Source organism: Podarcis melisellensis, assembly GCF_964234715.1.
Source record: "Podarcis melisellensis genome assembly, chromosome: 7".
Taxonomy (NCBI): domain Eukaryota; kingdom Metazoa; phylum Chordata; class Lepidosauria; order Squamata; family Lacertidae; genus Podarcis; species Podarcis melisellensis.
In genome coordinates this window covers 547,080-564,191 of record NC_138539.1, presented here as the reverse complement: position 1 = coordinate 564,191, position 17,112 = coordinate 547,080, and the positions used below count along the sequence as shown (strand labels likewise).

Here is a 17,112-nt window from a genome sequence, read left to right as displayed (position 1 = left end):
GTATTTGGGCAACCGCAGGTGGCGAACATCCAGCATGATTTATTCCAGTGCCCACTATACTCAGAACCTGGGAGACGCTTTCTAAATCCTTTGTCCAGGAAAACTGTCTCTCCCTGGCAGAGAGGGGTCTCTGGCTGCTCAGGGATGCTAATGCTCCAGTTACTTATAATGTGGCCCTCTTTGTGCTGGGGACAAAAAAGATGAGGAAGAACCTGGACAAAATTGCAGTGAATTGTAAGATTCAGAGGCCTAAATAGGAAACTCTTCTGTGCTTTGTGGAGTCCCCAATCAAAACGAGCATCTGCATGTTATGATCTTGATGGTTCAGGCAGTGGCTCTGCTTTCTATGTATAGTTATATAGATATTTTTTTTCCTCATAGTATTTGTATGGTTTCGTTGTGGCCTTTGGCTAGTCCAGTAAAGCTTATTTTGATGACGACCTGCACAGCTGAGACCCAGGACCCCGTGGACCCTGCTCAGTACCAGAATGGCAACCCAGCAAGAGAGTCTTGCATTGCATGCTGCTTCATTGGTGCCCCTAAAAAGATCCCCACCTCAAGTAGCCACTTGAGCTGCTGGTGCCATGCAGAGGGCCCATCCTGGCACACACACCAACTCGCCCCGTGCCACCAGCCCTGCCTCCACCCACTAGCCATGTTCCTGGAGACGAGACGGGCTCTCACCTGTCGTGGTGTCAGGAGCAAACCGGACGACCTGCAGTCCTGCTGCTCTGTCCGTCAGGTTGAGGGGCGTGGACACCCGTGGGCCAGGAGGGGATCTTCTTATCATTGTTCCACCCACCGAAGAAATGGTTGAAGAAATGGTTGAAGGAGTGTTCTCGCTTGGAAGCCTTCGGCGTACAGTCACCCTGAAGTTGGTGTTGGGGGCAAAGCGGGCTTGCTCCCAGCTGTGGCTATCCTGGAAGGCGTTGTTGAGCATCGGATCTGTGGGGTTGAACAGGCAGGTTAAGATGAGTCAGAGTCCCCAGCCGCAAGCCTGTGAAGCCCTTAGCGATTTGGGACCCACATTTCTGAAATGTGAGTTAAGATCTGCAGATGAAGCTCTCCTAGGAAGGGGGTTCGGTGTAGCAGGAACTTCCCCAGCAGCCCCCTGGCTGTGGAGTCGTCTCCCTTCTGAGGTGCAGCCTTCTCCTACATTCCACCTTTGGGGAAGGGGTGGAGTGCCTGGTGGAGACTTCATTTTTGCTTCTGGTGCCTGTTTTATTTGATTATTGTTAGTTTTATGGTGGTGATTAATTCACTTCGCTTTACATTTTTATTGTTCATTGTTTACTCGGCTTTCCCCAGGGGGAAGAACAGACTAGAAATAAAATTTATAAATATAATAATAATAATAATTTATTATTTATACCCCGCCCATCTGGCTGGGACTCCCCAAACTCACAATCCCTTTAGCTGCCAATATTCCCACATAAACTTCTGTTTGTTTTTAACAACTTTCACTGATTGTTTGGGATGGGGTGCTCACCCTCGTTTTGGGAAAACATTTCGTGCTCTCCCCTCCTCCGCATCCCAGAAGCAGTCCTGCTCCTTGGATTGTGCCCCTCTGCAGACAACCTTCTGGGGCTCCTCCTTGTCCTCCAAGGCCTGAACCCCCCCCCCCCCGTTGCTCTCCACAGTAAGATCTTGCCTGGGGGGCCAGCCTGCCTCACAGGAAGCCCCCCCATCAACTGTAGCACTTACTTGTGGAATCAATCCGGGTAGATTCAAACTTGGGGATCAAGTTGGTTTCATTGTACTGGTTCCGTAGGATAGACTTGAGCTCTTGGTTCTCCTTGAGCATCTGTATGAGGTGCTTCAGCTCGTCATTTTCTGCCACGAGGGCATCAATCTCCTTTTTTAAGTCGTCATAGCGAGCGAAGATGGCCATCCCCTGCGAGATGTCTTGGTGCAGGGATAGTGAGCTGCCTGGGAGTGCCCCAGAAGGGTGTCAGGGTGCCATCCAGAGGTGTTCAAGCTGCCATAGGATCCCCTCTCCTTGCCACTGCTAGCCAGGGAGACAAGCAGGCAGCCCAGGTAGCCTGGCGCTAGGGATGACACGGGCGGCAATTGTGATGCAAGCAGCCCTGAGTGTGCTGGAGCTCTTAGGAGCCCTGTGGGGGAGGGGAAGAGAGGCGGGCAGGCAAGCTGCAATAGAAAAGCAGGGCGGGCATCGCCATCACCCAGGAAATTCCCTGTGCCCTGTTGACCAGCTAAGGCCCTGTATACCTGGAGGTCACCTCCATTGTCCAGCCCAGACCCTGATGTCCAGCTCCAAGGGCCTTCTGGCAGTTCTCTCATTGCGAGAAGTGAGGTTACAGGGAACCAGCCCGAGGGCCTTCTCGGTGGTGGCGCCCGCCCTGTGGAACGCCCTCCCGGATGAAGTCAAAACAGATAAACAAGCATATGACTTTTCATAGACATCTGAAGGCAGCTACGTTTCAGGAAGCTTTAAATGTTTGATGTCTTGCCGTACTCTCTATATTTTGTTGAAAACCGCCCAGTGTCTTGGGCAGGGTATAAGTTAACAACAACAACAACCACTTTGAGGGGTTTTTTTTGGGTTTTTTTGCAATCAATGTGTGTATAAATGTGAAATAAAGTAAACAAAGCCACTTGTCCATTTTCATTGTCTTTTTCTGCACATTTCCAGCTCTGCAATATATATATATTTTTTAAATATTTTTATTAGTTTTTACACATATTAATAACAATACAAGACAAACACAAACATCAAAAACAAACAACAAAAATTGACTTCCCCATGCCTTCCCTTCGCCACATCCTTGTTTTACCATTTTTCGAGCAACTCATCAATCAGTCTTTAGTTAAGTCCCTTTTAAATTTCCTTGAAGTTTAAGATTTACAGCTGTAGTTCTTTGTTTCATACCCCTTAACATCTTATCAGTCCACAATTTTACAGTAATTTTTTAGATATGTTTTAAATTTCCCCCAGTCCTCTTCCACTGTCTCTTTCCTCTGGTCACGGATTCTGCCGGTCATCTCTGCCAGTCCCATATATTCCATCACCTTCGATTGCCATTCTTCCAGAGTAGGTAATTCTTGCATCTTCCAATACTTTGCCAACAGGATTCTTGCTGCCGTGGTTGCATACATAAAGAATGTCTTATCCTTCTTTGATACCAATTGGCCGACCATGCCCAAGAGAAAAGCCTCCGGTTTCTTTACAAATGTCCACTTAAGGACTTTCTTAATTTCATTATAGATCATTTCCCAGTAGGCCTTAATCTTTGGGCAGGTCCACCAAAGATGGTAAAAGGTACCTTCAGCCTCATTACATTTCCAACATTTGTTATTGGGCAGATGGTAAATCTTTGCAAGTTTGACTGGGGTCATGTACCACCTATAGATCATTTTCATTATATTCTCTTTCAGGGCATTACATGCCGTAAATTTAACACCGGTGGTCCATAACTGTTCCCAGTCGTCAAACATAATGTCATGACCAATATCCTGTGCCCATTTAATCATAGCTGATTTCACTGTTTCATCCTGTGTATTCCATTTCAGCAGCAAATTATACATTTTAGATAGGTTTTTAGTATTGGATTCTAACAATTCTGTTTCTAACTTTGACCTCTCCTTCTGAAAACCAAGTTTCCTGTCCTGCTTAAACATCTCATTTATCTGACGGTAGTGTAACCAATCTCGAACTTTATGCTTTAGCTTCTCAAAACTTTGTAGCTTCAGTCTTTCGCCATCATATTCTAAAATTTCACAATACTTAGGCCAATTAGAGTCCATGTTAATTTTTTTCACTGCTTTCGCTTCCATTGGTGACAACCACCTAGGGGTTTTAGTTTCCAATAAATCCTTATATCTATTCCAAACATTGTACAATGCTTTCCTGACAATATGGTTCTTAAAACTTTTATACACCTTTACCTTGTCATACCACAAATATGCATGCCAACCAAAACTATTGTCATATCCTTCCAGATCAAGAATGTCTGTGTCTTCAAGAAGTAGCCATTGCTTCAACCAGCAAAAGGCTGCTGATTCATAATAAAGTCTTAAGTCTGGCAGGGCAAAGCCCCCTCTATCTTTTGCATCGGTTAAGATCTTAAATTTTATTCTGGGCTTTCTGCCACCTCTTGAAACAGTCCATTTTGTCTAGAATCTGTAGCGTCTGAAATAAAAACAACATTCTTGGCAATACATTCATCTTGATAACAGCAATTCGGCCTAACAAGGAAAGTTTTCCAGCTCTGCAATATATGGCGGATGCCCTGCATTCCAAATGTAGATACAAACGGGACGGTCAGTTTAGCTCCCCCCCCTTTGCTGAAGAGACCAAACTCCCAGCTGCCCCCCTGTGGCCTCCATGGGGAACAGCAACTGCCACCCCAACCAAGCCAGGACCACGCGCAGCATCCTTCTCCAACACTCACACGTGTGCCAGATATTTTATTAGTATTTTACAGTGACTTGGTATTTTACATAGACATAAATAGAAGTATATTGATTTCCAGTGAGCTAATATATTTTAGAATAAGTAAACATAAGCAATCAATAATAAATAGAGTTTGTGGTGAGCCCACGGGGACTCAAGGTTAACAGTTATGTTATAAAAAATAGAAATATACACCTTTACATTAAATGTGTACTATCAGATAAATAACTAGACCTCTGAGTAGTTTCTGTCAGAGAATATTCCCTTTCTCTGTCAACACAGACTCTCAAAAACGTTCTCGAAGCACTGGGCAGCCTCACATGACATGAAATAGATTCAGATGCCTTCCTTTCTGCAATTGATCATGGAGTGTTGGCTATAACTTAATCCAAGTGGTGTCAGATACCATCTGGTTAAAGCTTTGTTTTTTAAAAAAACAAAACACAACTTTCAAATTCACTGCCTAGAATTGTGCAGTGAATTTCTCCATTTTTCTGTTGGTATACAATAAATTTGATTATTTCCCATTTTAGTTTTTAATTACGTAATGAGGATTAATTCTCTGATTATTCACATAATTAACCAACCCATTTTTTGTGATTGCAGTTTTTTGTTTTTGTTTTGTATCTGTAAGGTTTTCAAAACTGTTTCAGTGATGTATTTTAAATGGTTGTAATCTGGTCAAGGACTTGAGGGGAAAGGGCATATGGGTGGATAGATCAATAAATATTTGAGACCAAGAACTCAAGAACTCATGCCATCTCTGCAATCTAGATGTGTTATGCCTTATCTGTAAGTTTTTCATAAAAAGTCAGTTATTTCCAATCAATCTCACATTTCAGCTGGTGAACCACCCCGAGACCTCTGGGCGCAGGGCAGTATATAAATCAAATATGTTTTTAATATGTTAACTCTTCTTCCATCACAGACCTTAATTTAGTCATATCTCTTTCCCAGAATTTCATTTCAACTAACTGGTCTTTCCCCTCACATTCCATATTCTAAAAGATTGCAGCAAGAAGCAGGTAGCCTGGGATTGACTTGTTCCTAAACTTTCTCCAAATCTTACAAATTACTCTAGTAATGGGATTTGAATTTAATTATTGCAAGATCTTTCCTACTATTATGTCGGACAATTTTAGTTGATAAACCTATTTGTTTTGTGTGGCAAGAGTTCTCAAACTATGTTCTTATAATGCCCCAATGTGTAGTAATTTAACAAAGAGTGGTAATATAACCCTTTACATTTGGGAATTCAAATCTTCCTACTAATCACTAAAAGGGCCTTTTAGGTTACCCTATGCTTCCTCCCCCCCCCCCCAGAAAGTAAATAAAATTACAATTTCTTAAGTAAGAAATTGCTGACTAAGTGCAATATTTAATAATGAAAGAAGTTCTGTGGAATTTTGCTCATTTTTATAACTGGCCTTCCAGCCCAGAAGAAATTCAACTTTTTAAATCTAGGCAGATATTTTATTATTTGTTGCATTCATTAGAATGGTAGTGTTTGATTAACTCTTTGCAATCTTGGATAATTTCAAAGTTCCTTACTTGTGTCAACCACTTGGATTTTTTAAAATACCAATGCTATATCGCCTGCGCCCAAGTTATTTGTTAAATGGCCATTTCCTCTCTTCAAATGTAACAAGATTTGACACTAGTTCTAGATTTTGCAGTACCCGAGATAAGTACGTCTGTTCCATTCTGTCAAATGCTTTCTGGCTTCTAACTTTAGAGAATTGTTTTTGAAAGGTTTCTGGATATTTGATGTTAAACCTGTGTTTTTTCATAAATCCTGCCTAATTGCCCTGAATATATACTTTCTTAAAAATCTGTTTTATCTTTCAGCCAATACTAGACCAGGGCTTAAAAACTGTAGGTCTGTATGTCCAGCTACCGAGAAATCTTTTGCTGGTGTTTGAGGATGACAGTCTGAGCTTCTTCTCATTTGGCGGAAAAGATGGTGCCAGTGATAAACCATCCAAGGAAATGGGCAGGGTGGGGGCAGCGCAAGCAATCCATGCTGAGATGGGAAGGGGAACAGAGCCCTTGAGAAAGGCAGCCTCTTAGCAGAACTGCCACTGCGTCCTCCAGGGAGTGCTGGAGTTGCAGCTCTTTGTTACTACAATAGCACAGCTGCAGCTTCGAAACTTGCTGTATTAACCTGGACACGCCACATTACATCTCAGGCAAATCAAATTACTCTGAGCTGGCTTCCCTAGGCAGCCGCCGGTGCCTGTCAGCATGCCAACAGCTGCAGGATGTGTGCATTCCTGTGCTCATTGCAGCCCCTCAATATACAGCAGAGGTTCAGCCCCAGAGATTCAGTCCCTATCCAGGCCCAGGACTCTAGAGGCTCCTGGTCTTTGCGTCCTGCCTTGCAGGGATGGCTGGCCATGCAGCATTCCACCCCCCAGCGTGAAAAGAACCTTTCCCCTCCAGCCCCAAAGACAGAACCGAGGACTATCGATATCTGGTACATTCTCACTTTTATTAGGACATCCTATTTTTACAGTTTAGTGCAGAGGCTGGCCCTGGGGGCACGGTAGTGGCTGCTCAGCATGCAGTAGTGCAGGGCCCCCCTAAAGCCAGCCAGATTGCGGGGGGCAGGGAGGGGGGAGAAGGAGGGGAGAAGGAAGGAAGGACGGGGTACAGTGTCCCCAGACAAAAAGGGTCAGGAGACTTCACAGCTCTGTAGAAAAGCAAAGTGTATGAGGGCCGGGAGCAAGGAAGGCCTCTTCCCTGCATGCCCCAAGGGGAGCCTGAGAAAAGGCAGCTGAGCAGTCTCTGCCCCCCGAGCTGGAGGGGAGAAGCCACCCCTTCTTTTCTGGACGGTATCTGCAAAAACGGGACATGGGCATCATCCAGGCACTCAGCCCCCACAGTGGCTGGAGCAGGAGAGCCCAGCAAAGTGGGAAGCCAGCCTGGGCAGGACAGGAAGCGGCACCCGTATCAGTATCATTCAGGGGTGGGGTGGAAGGTGGCAAGGGGGGTGGGGAACCTCGCTGCCAGCCAAGAGGCAAGGGGCGGTTTGCGTGTGTCCAGAGCCCCAGAACAGCCCTGTACCCACGGGAAGAAGCGGCTGTGAGTGGCACGCCCAAGAAAAGGACATTCCTCCCTCAAAATTAAATTAGCATTTCTAGACCAAAATACAAAAGAGACAAGCATAGCGTATTTACATCCTCTTCCGAACTCTGCACAGCCCAAGGGAGACGCAGGGCAGAGGAGCCCTTCCTTTCCAAAAACTGACACCAGCATACGGCAGGCTGGAGGTGAGCGCTGCCTCCCCGCTTGGGGGGGGCATTGGCTACCTGGGACTCCCCCTTCGTTTCAGGTATCCTTCCCCAGAAAAGCACAAGACAGGGAGGGGAAGAGGCAAAGAACTCAAACTCAAGGGACGGCAGGAACACAACAAAAACCGGGGCGGAGGGGGAGACCCCACGGGGTGGGAATAAAAAGGAGGAGAACCACAACAAAAGACAGGGCTTGGAAGGAACTAGCCCCTGAAGGGGTCAGGGGGCGGCCTACTCCTTGGCGCGCCCAATGATGGCCAGGATGTAGAGGAAGATGTTGATAATGTCCGTGTAAAGGTTGAGGGCCGCAAAGATGTATTCCTCCGGGCTGATGGCCAGCTGCTTGTTCCCTATTATCATCTGGGTGTCCATGGCCAGGAACTGCAAGGAGAAAGCAGGTCACGTGGGTCACAAGAACCCCCAGGAGAGCCAAAGGGGCCTGCGCCCCAACACACCCCACCTGGACCCCAGGCCTCTGGAACCCCCACCCGCTCCACTGCTGGGCCTGGGATGCGCTCTCAGCTGCCTTCAGACCCTCAGCATCCTAGGAAGGAAGGAAGGAGGGGCCGGGCAGGTGCTCTTTCCACCAGCACAGGGGGGTGAGGGGGGGTGGAGAGGGAGGGGCTCTGCAGGGACTCTAACTTAGGGAGATCAGGATCTGCTGGCAGATCTCTATGGGTGGGTGGCCAGCAGCAGATCAGCAACAGGCTCCGACTCCCTGTTACCTGACAACTGCAACAGCTATCAAGCTCTCCTCTAGATCTGGGGGGACAACCAGGAGCTGTCTTTTGTGCGGAAGGCCTTGCGAACAGAGATTGGCCAGTGATCCCTGGGCTGAACAGGGAGGGGGCTCAGAGGCCCCTTCCTTCCCCTTAATTCTCAGCGCCCTTCTGCCCGGCCGGTGGATCTTGGGGCCCGCGGGGAGACTCACGCAGGTGAAGAGGAGGGCGCCCAGGGAAGCATAGACAATCTGCAGGATGCGGTTCCGGATGAAGATGCAAAGGATGGCGAAGATGAACAGGACCACCAGGCAGACGATCAGCACCCCTCGGCACGAGGTGAAGTCGTACTTGGTCTGCAGATGAGGAGAGGAGCCCCGGGACAGGTCAGGCAGCACCCCACAGCCCAGGCCCCCTGCCCCACATGCCGGGGCCCCCTTCATGGGCCCATTTGTCTCAAGGGGCCAGTGCAGGACCTGGCAGCCTGGGCAAGGGGGGCAGGCAGGGGAACCAGCACACTCCGCCAGAGACCAGCTGCCTGACCTGTGGCACTTCAGCCTGCTTTGCAGGGTCTTATTCTGCATCAAGCAGCCATTGGGTCAAAAGATGATGTAGGGAGCAACGCAGAGCCCCAGGGAAGGAGTCCCTGCACAGCCATCGCTGCCTGGAATCTCGGGTGCCAATTCTGCCATCCCCGCCCGCCCACAAGGCAGGATGCCAACCCAACAGCCCAAGGTGCACCTCTGGGCAACCCAGGTGCTCACACTGGGAGAAACAATGCCTCTTGTCGTCGTCCCCCCCCCCAAGGGAAGGGGGGCAGAGCAGACACACCAACCTGCAGGGAGAAGATGACGACAGTGAAGCAGACGACGGTCGTGATGCCCACGGCCATGATGACGGCGTCCGTGTCGTAGAAGCTGGCAATCATGCCCACCATGTAGGAGAGGCTCAGGGTCAGGATGGACTGAGGAGGAGAGGCAGGCGCCTTCAGCAGTGAGCCTCAATCCAGGCCCCACATCCCCCCATATCTGAGTCAAGGGGCAGCCATCTCTGCTGCCTGGCTAGGCCAAGGCAGGCTTCTAAGACTTTTAAAACTCAAAATTCAATCCATGGCAACAGCAGCCACCCCCCGAGGCCACGCGCCCGCTGCCCCGCTTACCATGGCCACGAGGTTCCAGGGGTGCTTGCGCCGGAACTCCCCACAGCAGCTGAGGACGATGAGGGAGATGAAGAAGAAGACGTAGGAGACGTAGTAGGTCCAGACATTCTTCCGCACAAAGCCCTTCACGCCCTTCACGAAGGTGAAGATGGCCACAAAGGCAAAGGTCACCGACAGCTGGATGGTCAGCACCAGGAACACCTGCAGGGGGACAAAGGCAGCCTCCGTCACACCAGCCAGAGCCACTCGGGGGCAGAGCAGGCAGCACTCAAAACATGGTGGTGCCCCCCTGGCAACAGCTGCTTCAGTGCCTCCTGCCCCTTGCGGGAGGCAGGGAGCTGGACTGCATGGACCACCCACGGTCATTGCTCAGGGGCTTCTGCTGGTGTCGAGATTTAATATTGGAGATGCTAATTTTGCTGTTACTGATACTGATTTCTGGTATTAGATAATTTTTTTATTAAATTTTCTGTTTTACAATTTAAAATACTAATTTTACACCCTTAAGATATCAATGACTTCCCTTCTTCTCTTTCCACAGCTCATTTTACATATCGTAAATCCCTGCATATTTTACTACACCATTCAGTATTCCATTATTGCATCCATCAAAACTTATTTACACTGTTGAATTTATCTTAATGCTGCCGGCATTTTCAGCTGTGCAGAATTATTTCCCATATATTCAACAAACGTTTCCCAATCTTCTTTAAGCATATGTTCTTGTTCTCTTATTCTATATGTTAAGTCTGCAAATTGTCCATATTCTGTCAACTTAAGCTGCCGTTCTTCTTTGGTTGGGACCTGGCTCGTTTTCCATTTTTGGTACTAGTTTTAGACCTAGTGTCTCAAATGAAGGCTGGCAACACCATCAGCCTGTGAGAATCCTTTGCAGACGAGCACAGTGCCTGGAGACAGCCAGGTCCTGCACCCACAGCAGTGACCAGAGGAGGAATGGCGTCCCCTTCTCCTTGTGCCCTCAATCTTTCCCAACATCAGGGTCTTTTCCAGGGAGTCTTCTCTTCTCATGAGGTGGCCAAAGTCTTGGAGCCTCAGCTTCAGGATCTGTCCTTCCAGTGAGCACTCAGGGCTGATTTCCTTCAGAATGGAGAGGTTTGATCTTCTCGCAGTCCATGGGACTCTCCAGAGTCTCCTCCAGCACCAGAATTCAAAAGCATCCATTCTTCGGCGAGAAAAGCATCAATTCTATGCCGAGCAGGGCACCCAAGATATGCTTTTATTCATTGCCTATTATTCTGTTCTTGGAATTATGTGACTCTCTACGTGTTGTGAGCTGCCTTGATCACAGTTTTAACTAGGGGAAAGTGGCATGCAAAGAAACCCCAATCAATATCAGATCCAGCTTCTCGGTGGTCTGACCCTTCCCTGCCAACGAGGGTCTGCGCCCTGACAGCCCCTCTCCTCCTCCTCCTCCACCAGCAGCCACAGCACTTCCAGGGCTTCCTCCCACACTTGGACTGGACTGCAGAAGAAGAGTTTGGATTTGATATCCCGCTTTATCACTACCCAAAGGAGTCTCCAAGCGGATAACATTCTCCATCCCCTTCCTGCCCCACAACAAACACTCTGTGACGTGCGTGGGGCTGAGAGACTTCAGAGAAGTGTGACCGGCCCAAGGTCACCCAGCAGCTGTGTGTGGAGGAGCGGAGACGCGAACCCGGTTCCCCAGATTACAAGACTACCGCTCTTAACCACTACACCACACTGACTGCACCCCATTGCCAGGGCCAGAGGCAGAAGGAGGGAGAAGGGCAGGAGCCCCACAGCCCCTGCACACCCACAGCCCGACTCACCTTGCGAATGAAGGCCTGGCGGATGGTCTTGTCCTCCCAGTTGGTGGGGGGGAAATCCGGGTTGTCATAGTAGGAGGGCGGCCCGTCCTCATGGTAGTTGCTGTGCACGGGCGCTGGGGACGAGAAGCAGCGCAGCCAGTCAGGCAGGGGCTCCCCACCTGACGGCTCTCCCTACAGATTCCAGAGGGAGCAGCAGCAGCTCCTCCTCCTCCTCTTCCTCCTGCCCCCTCACCCAGCCCGTGGCAGGGGTGATGAGGGCGCTCACCAATCCTAGAGTCTGCGGTGCCTCCTCTCCATACCACATAAACAGGGCGCCTCGCTCCAGCTGGGGGGCACAAGTGCAGCAAGAGAAGAGGAGAGGAGACTGAGGAGGGGGCCACAGAGCAGCGCCCCCCAGGGAACGCTGCTCAGGCTCCTCAGAGGCAGCCCAGCTCCCCACAGAAGCAGCCACAAGGCGGGAGAGTGCGCCCCGCCTGCATGGGCCAGGGGGTCTCTCCCCTGGCTCACAGGAGCAGCTCTTCTGCCACCCCAGCAGAGACCCCACAGCCCCCCCTCCTGCCCCCCACCATTGCAGCAGAGCGGGCAAGTGGACTACTTACAGTCTGGGTCCACGGCAACTCCTGGATGCGGCTGGGCATAGGGCCCCTGTGGGTAGGGCCCCTGCGGGTAGGGCGCCTGGGGGTAAGGTGCCTGAGGGTAGGGTGCCTGGGGGTAGGGTGCCGCTTGTGGGTAGGGTGCCACAACCGGGTAGGCGCCCTGCGGGTATCCGGGCTGGCCATATGCCACGGGCTGGGGCTGCGGGTAGGGAGCCGCTGGGTAGGGCTGCTGGGCATAGCCAGGTGGGGCAGGCGGCTGCTGCCCAGGGAAGGGGTCTCCAGACACCAGGAAGCTCTTCTCATGCGACATCTCGGCCGGGTCTCCCACCACTTCGCGGCTGCAGAGGGGAGAGAGAGAGGGTTGGCAACTTCAAGCAGTGCAGAGGGAGACCACCCTCCCCAGCCGCAAGCAGCCCACCCGAGATTGAGTGGGGGTCCGGGGGAACGCCCTCCCCTTCCGCCCAGAAGTCTCACACGGTGCAAACCAAACAGTACGCTCACATATATTCCCACAATCTAAGAGCCCATTTTTCACATAATTTGGTGCAATTTCTTTACAAAGATGGGTGTGAGAGGAAAGAGGGCAGAATGCAGAGGGTGGAAAAGTCCTGGGGAAGTTAAAGGCAGGGGGAGGAACAAGGTTCTGAGCAGAGCCCACCCCCTTCCAAGACGCAGCCCCTGACCACAAAATCCAGCTCAGGACTTAGACATTTGACCAGACACCACTCGTCCTTTCTCAAGCCTACGGACGGCTGCTATTGCTACTTATAGACAGAAAAGCTGCCTCTCTGGATCAAGGCTTCTCAAGAAGGTGAAGAAAGCTTTGCCTCACAGAATCATTTAATTGTAGGACTGCATGGGACCCCGAGGGTCATCTAGTCCAACCCCCTGCCATGCAGGAATCTCAACTAAAACACCCTTGTCAAGTGACCATCCAGCCTCCGCTCCAAACCTCCAAGGAAAGAGAGTCCACCACCTTCCCAGGGAGTCTGTTCTGGAGCCGAATGGCTCTGACCATCAGAAATAATACCGGTTAACTACAGCTGTAAAATACAAAACCCCACCAGCCCATCAATCCAGTGAAATACAGTCCAGCCCTATAAGAAACATTTCCAGAACGACATCATTCATCAAGTGCAGCCGTTAAAAGCCACTCAGCACAGGCAGGGTTTCAATCCCACCTAAAACACGGCAACTGAAGGCAGAAACTGAACATCTTAAGCGAGAGGCCACTGCGGAAAAGGCCCTGTCTCTAATGCACGTCATGGGGGGGTGATAAGCAGGGCTTCAAGCACTGATCTGAGCATGTGGGTTGGGTGGTGTGGAGGCAGATGTTCTGATCACCTGGCACTCAGCACCAGCACTTGGAACAGGGATACTGAAGGGCCAGAAATGCCCAAGATGCTCAGGGACCTATAAGGCTCCATTCCTGGCACCAAACCTACATTTGCACGGTTCTTCCAAAGTCATACAGATTTTTAGAGCATGCAGCGCTTTCCTCTCCAAGTATCGGCTTCACTGACATCCGGTTCATTTCTGGGCCCAGTTCAAAGTGCTGGCTGCACAGAACCAGGGGGCATAACTAACCGTCTCCCCCACAAGATCCTGTCTGCTCAGATCGGATTTGTTTCTATTCAAACTCTCTTCTCCCCAAGATGGCTAACAAACAGCCAGCAAAGCACCATAAGATCAGGGAGAGAAGGAAAGCAACCCTGCAGCAGCAGCAAAACCACCACAAAAAGCAGCCTCAGCACCCTTGGAAAAGCCCCCGAAGGAGCAGGGAACTGGACAGGCCAGCAGCCTGCCAGAGAGGGGGAAGGAGGCAGCTCCAAAGCCTGCCCAGCATCCCTGCCAAAGGCGAATCTGGCACGGTTGGGGACAGAGCAGTAAGGAAGTCGCCAGCCATTCCTGGTGGCCGAATTCTGCACTGCCAGAAGCGTCCAGGCCCTCCTTCCAAGGGGGCCTGCAGCAATGCAACCAAGATACGACTGGCGCCTTGGCCACCACATGCCCACCCGAGATGCTCTGGCCGAGAAGGTGCACGGGGGTGTTTTCAGCACCGCACCTGTGGAACTGCCTGCCCCCAAAAATCTGCTGAGCCTTCTCAGGGACGTTGAGTCATCCATTAGACCATTTTACTCAAACAGTCCTTTGGTCTGCCAGTTCTGATTTCATTACACGCCCCCCTGCTAACTTTCTATCTGCTGTCCTAACTTTTCACATGCTCCTTTTTAAATAGATTATTTGAGGGGAGTGTGTGCGTGCTGTAAAGTGCCGGGGGCAGAGGGGACACGTTTCAACATGAAGAAGAAAAGCGATTCCCAAACTGTGCTGCAAACAGCTGGCCATTTGGGGAATGGGCTTCAGGTAAGAACTGTTCACAAACTGAATGGGAATCACTGGAGGATGAGGAAGAAACTTCTCGGGGAGCTGCAGGAATGTGAAGTCGGAGGGAGAGAAGAGGCAGCGTCCAAGAGACCCCTTTGGGGAAAGGGCCAAACATGAAGGAGCCCTTCCAGGCCCCCCCCCTCAGCTGGGAGGGAGAAGCACAAGAGCAGTAATAATGAGGATAATTTTGTTCTTTATATGCCACACATCTGACTGGGTTGCCCCAGCCACCCTGGGCGGCTCCCAACAAAATATTAAATACACAATAAAAACCTCAAACATTTAAGACTTCCCTGTGCAGTGGCACCTTCAGATGTCTTCTATAAAAGCATGGGAAGGTTTGCCCCATTCCAAAGCCGAGGCAGTGTGGTATAGGGGTTAGAGCGTCAGGCAGGGTGGCACTGGCAACTATGCAGCAGCCACAAAAACACACAGCCCCCCCGGCATCCAAGGCAGAACACCCCTGGAGGACGGACGGACGGACACACACACACACACACACACACACTCTCCACCACGGGAGGAAGACTGAAAAGCCATGAGCAGCAGAACTGCCTCCCAGTTCACACCTGGCTCCCACCCACTTCTCTGCTGTCCCCTTTTTAACCAGCCCTCCCCCAAGACAAGAATAAAACAGGGGTGCTGGCATGACCCACACTTGGGTCTTCATCCGCCCTCTGGAGTTTGGTCTCCCAAAGTTACAAGCAAGCGGTGGTTCAAACAAGGCCTGGCCTGGCAGGAGCCGGGGGTCCTCCTCCTGCTGCTTCTGCTCTGCTCCCAGATCTCCTTGCCAGGGGAGGAGGAAGAGGGTCTCCAGGGAGGGGCTGGTCTCCCAAGGCAGCCCTCAGAATCTGCTGAAAAGCAGAGAACAACCCATTGAAGTGAACCAACTGGCTCAGGGTCAGAGCGCAGGAGCAGGGCTGGCAAGGCCCAGGTCACGCTCACCTACCTTGCAGGGTTGCTGAGAGGGGAACTTGGGGAGGGGAGACCACGCAGGCTGCTTGGAGCTCCCTGGAAGACAAGCAGGACGCCAAGGGATAGGTGAACTCTAAAGAGATCCCCCAGGCCAGCCCCAGCTAGCTGTGTCAGCCCCACACCTGCCCCCCAGGAGGCTCTCAAGATGCCAAGGGGCAGCAGGAGAAGGTGCTCAGCTCCCTGGGGAGCAGCCTTCTCCTGGCCAAGCACGGGAAGGGGTGATCTCCACACCAGAGACCCACTGGGCACACACAAGCCCTTGGCAGTGTAACCAGCCAGCCTCCCTCTGGGCTACCTGGCCGAGAGGGGCATCCAAGACCCCCTGGCCCTGCCCAACTCCACAGCTGGGCGTTTGCAACCTGGGGCCAAGAGGGTCTTTGGGCTCTGTGCCCATGCTCTTAACCACCAAGCAGAAGGCAATTGGAGGGAGGGGCTCTTCTGCCACACTGGCCCACCCCCACTTCCACAAAGGCCCTTCTCACCCCACCCGGCACCAGCTTTGCCTACAATGCTCCGGCAGCCAGGCCCTCCTGCTGCCCGCCTGGCACATGCAGAGAGCGCCCGGCAGGCCAGGACCAAGGCGGCCACACCCTCCCCGGCTGCGGGCAGGAGCAGCCCCCAACTGCTGCCAAGGAGGCCGGGTTCTCTTCCTGCCTCTGTTGCCATAGCAGCCACCAACAGCCACCCCCTTCGTTCTCAGCAGCCTTCCTTCCTGGTGGCTGGGGGCCAAAGCGCTCTGGCAGGCTCCGGACCCCCACCAACCCCTGCTCTGCCTCCTTGGGGGCACTCTCGCGAGGAGCACAGGAAGGGCAGACAAAGGGGAGGATGTGAAGCTCATCCAAACAGGGAGTGTTGAAGTCATCAGCGCAAGACGGCTGCAGGAAACTCTTCTGGGCCAGCAGCCCCTTCCCTGCCTGCGCCTTAAAGTCGTGCAGAAGCAGCAGCCTGAATAAGGAATTCCGCTTTGCACCCCCTGCTCTCCAATATCTGGGCAAGGGTCTGTGTCCTGAACTAGCCGTGGCATCTGGGAAGATTCTGGACAGACCAAAGACAGTCCTTCTTCATACAGTGGCGAGTTCACCTGTGGAACTCCCTCCCCCAAGAGGCAGGGGTGGCCACCAAGTGAGATGCCTTCCAACGAAGATTGGGCAAAGGAGGCCATCAGTCACTACTAGCCAGGACAGCTCTGTCTCCACAGTTGGGAACAGTACATGCTTCCAAAAAGCCATTCCTGGAAGCCGCAAGAGGGGAGAGGGCTTGTGTTCGAATCTGACCTGTGCGTTTCCCACAGGCATCAGTTTGGCCAGTGTGAGAACAGGAGGCTGGACAAGGTGGGCCTCATCTAGTGTGTTGAACCAAAGCTGAGCTGTTCTGAAAGCTTCCCTAACGCCATATTGGTAGTCAGGATAACCCCACAATTAACAGGTAGTGGTTGTAGCAGTGAGCTCGTATATGCTCATATTTGCTTGCTTTGACACAGGCTAATTGACTGGCTTGGATGTTCTCCTTATCTCTGGGCTTTGCGGTGCTGGGCTCTGAGCCCAGAAAGGGGAGCTAATGGTAAGGTTTGGCTATTGCCGCCTCTGCCCTCTGGTGGGCAGGTGAAGCAACAGGGCAGAGTCCTGGGCAGAGGGACGGATGCTGCTTTGTGTATAAAGAATGTGTGAACATTCTCTACGGTGCAGGCAAACCGAAGTCTCCTTGCTGTGGTGTCCATCCTGCGTCTGCAAAGGCTGGGAGACTTTCTTTAATAA

At 51.3% G+C, this 17,112-nt stretch overlaps 2 protein-coding genes across 11 annotated transcripts in view; both read right to left on the bottom strand.

The window, feature by feature from the left end:
• The window catches only part of LOC309374563 (uncharacterized protein), a 41,690-nt gene extending 39,623 nt beyond the window's left edge, over positions 1–2,067 (bottom strand). For 3 of the 4 annotated variants that reach the window (XM_081919595.1, XM_081919596.1, XM_081919594.1), the window contains exons 1-2: positions 1,705–2,066; positions 685–945 (exon numbers count right to left, since the gene is read on the bottom strand). In XM_081919595.1, coding sequence (XP_081775721.1) covers positions 685–945; positions 1,705–1,891 — 448 coding nt within the window. In that variant the 5' untranslated portion in view covers positions 1,892–2,066. Of the gene's footprint in view, positions 1–684; positions 946–1,704 lie in introns of all 4 variants that reach the window. The other variant, XM_081919593.1, reaches the window with a different exon arrangement.
• A 4,819-nt stretch (positions 2,068–6,886) lies between these two features.
• GRINA (glutamate ionotropic receptor NMDA type subunit associated protein 1) lies at positions 6,887–16,248 on the bottom strand. 7 transcript variants are annotated; one of them, XM_081919618.1, is made up of 9 exons: positions 15,853–16,248; positions 15,333–15,380; positions 11,999–12,333; positions 11,665–11,724; positions 11,400–11,512; positions 9,586–9,786; positions 9,262–9,390; positions 8,639–8,782; positions 6,887–8,088 (listed from the first exon to the last, which is right to left on the bottom strand). In XM_081919618.1, exons 1-9 carry the CDS (start codon positions 16,218–16,220, stop codon positions 7,939–7,941), a joined length of 1,548 nt encoding a protein of 515 aa, XP_081775744.1. In that variant the 5' UTR covers positions 16,221–16,248; the 3' UTR covers positions 6,887–7,938. The 7 variants fall into 7 exon arrangements, with proteins under 7 accessions (XP_081775744.1, XP_081775746.1, XP_081775750.1 ...); XM_081919620.1 differs by having other exon boundaries at positions 15,333–15,394; positions 15,866–16,039; XM_081919624.1 differs by lacking the exon at positions 15,853–16,248 and adding an exon at positions 15,040–15,234 and having other exon boundaries at positions 15,333–15,395.
• Between the last annotated feature and the right edge of the window lie 864 nt (positions 16,249–17,112).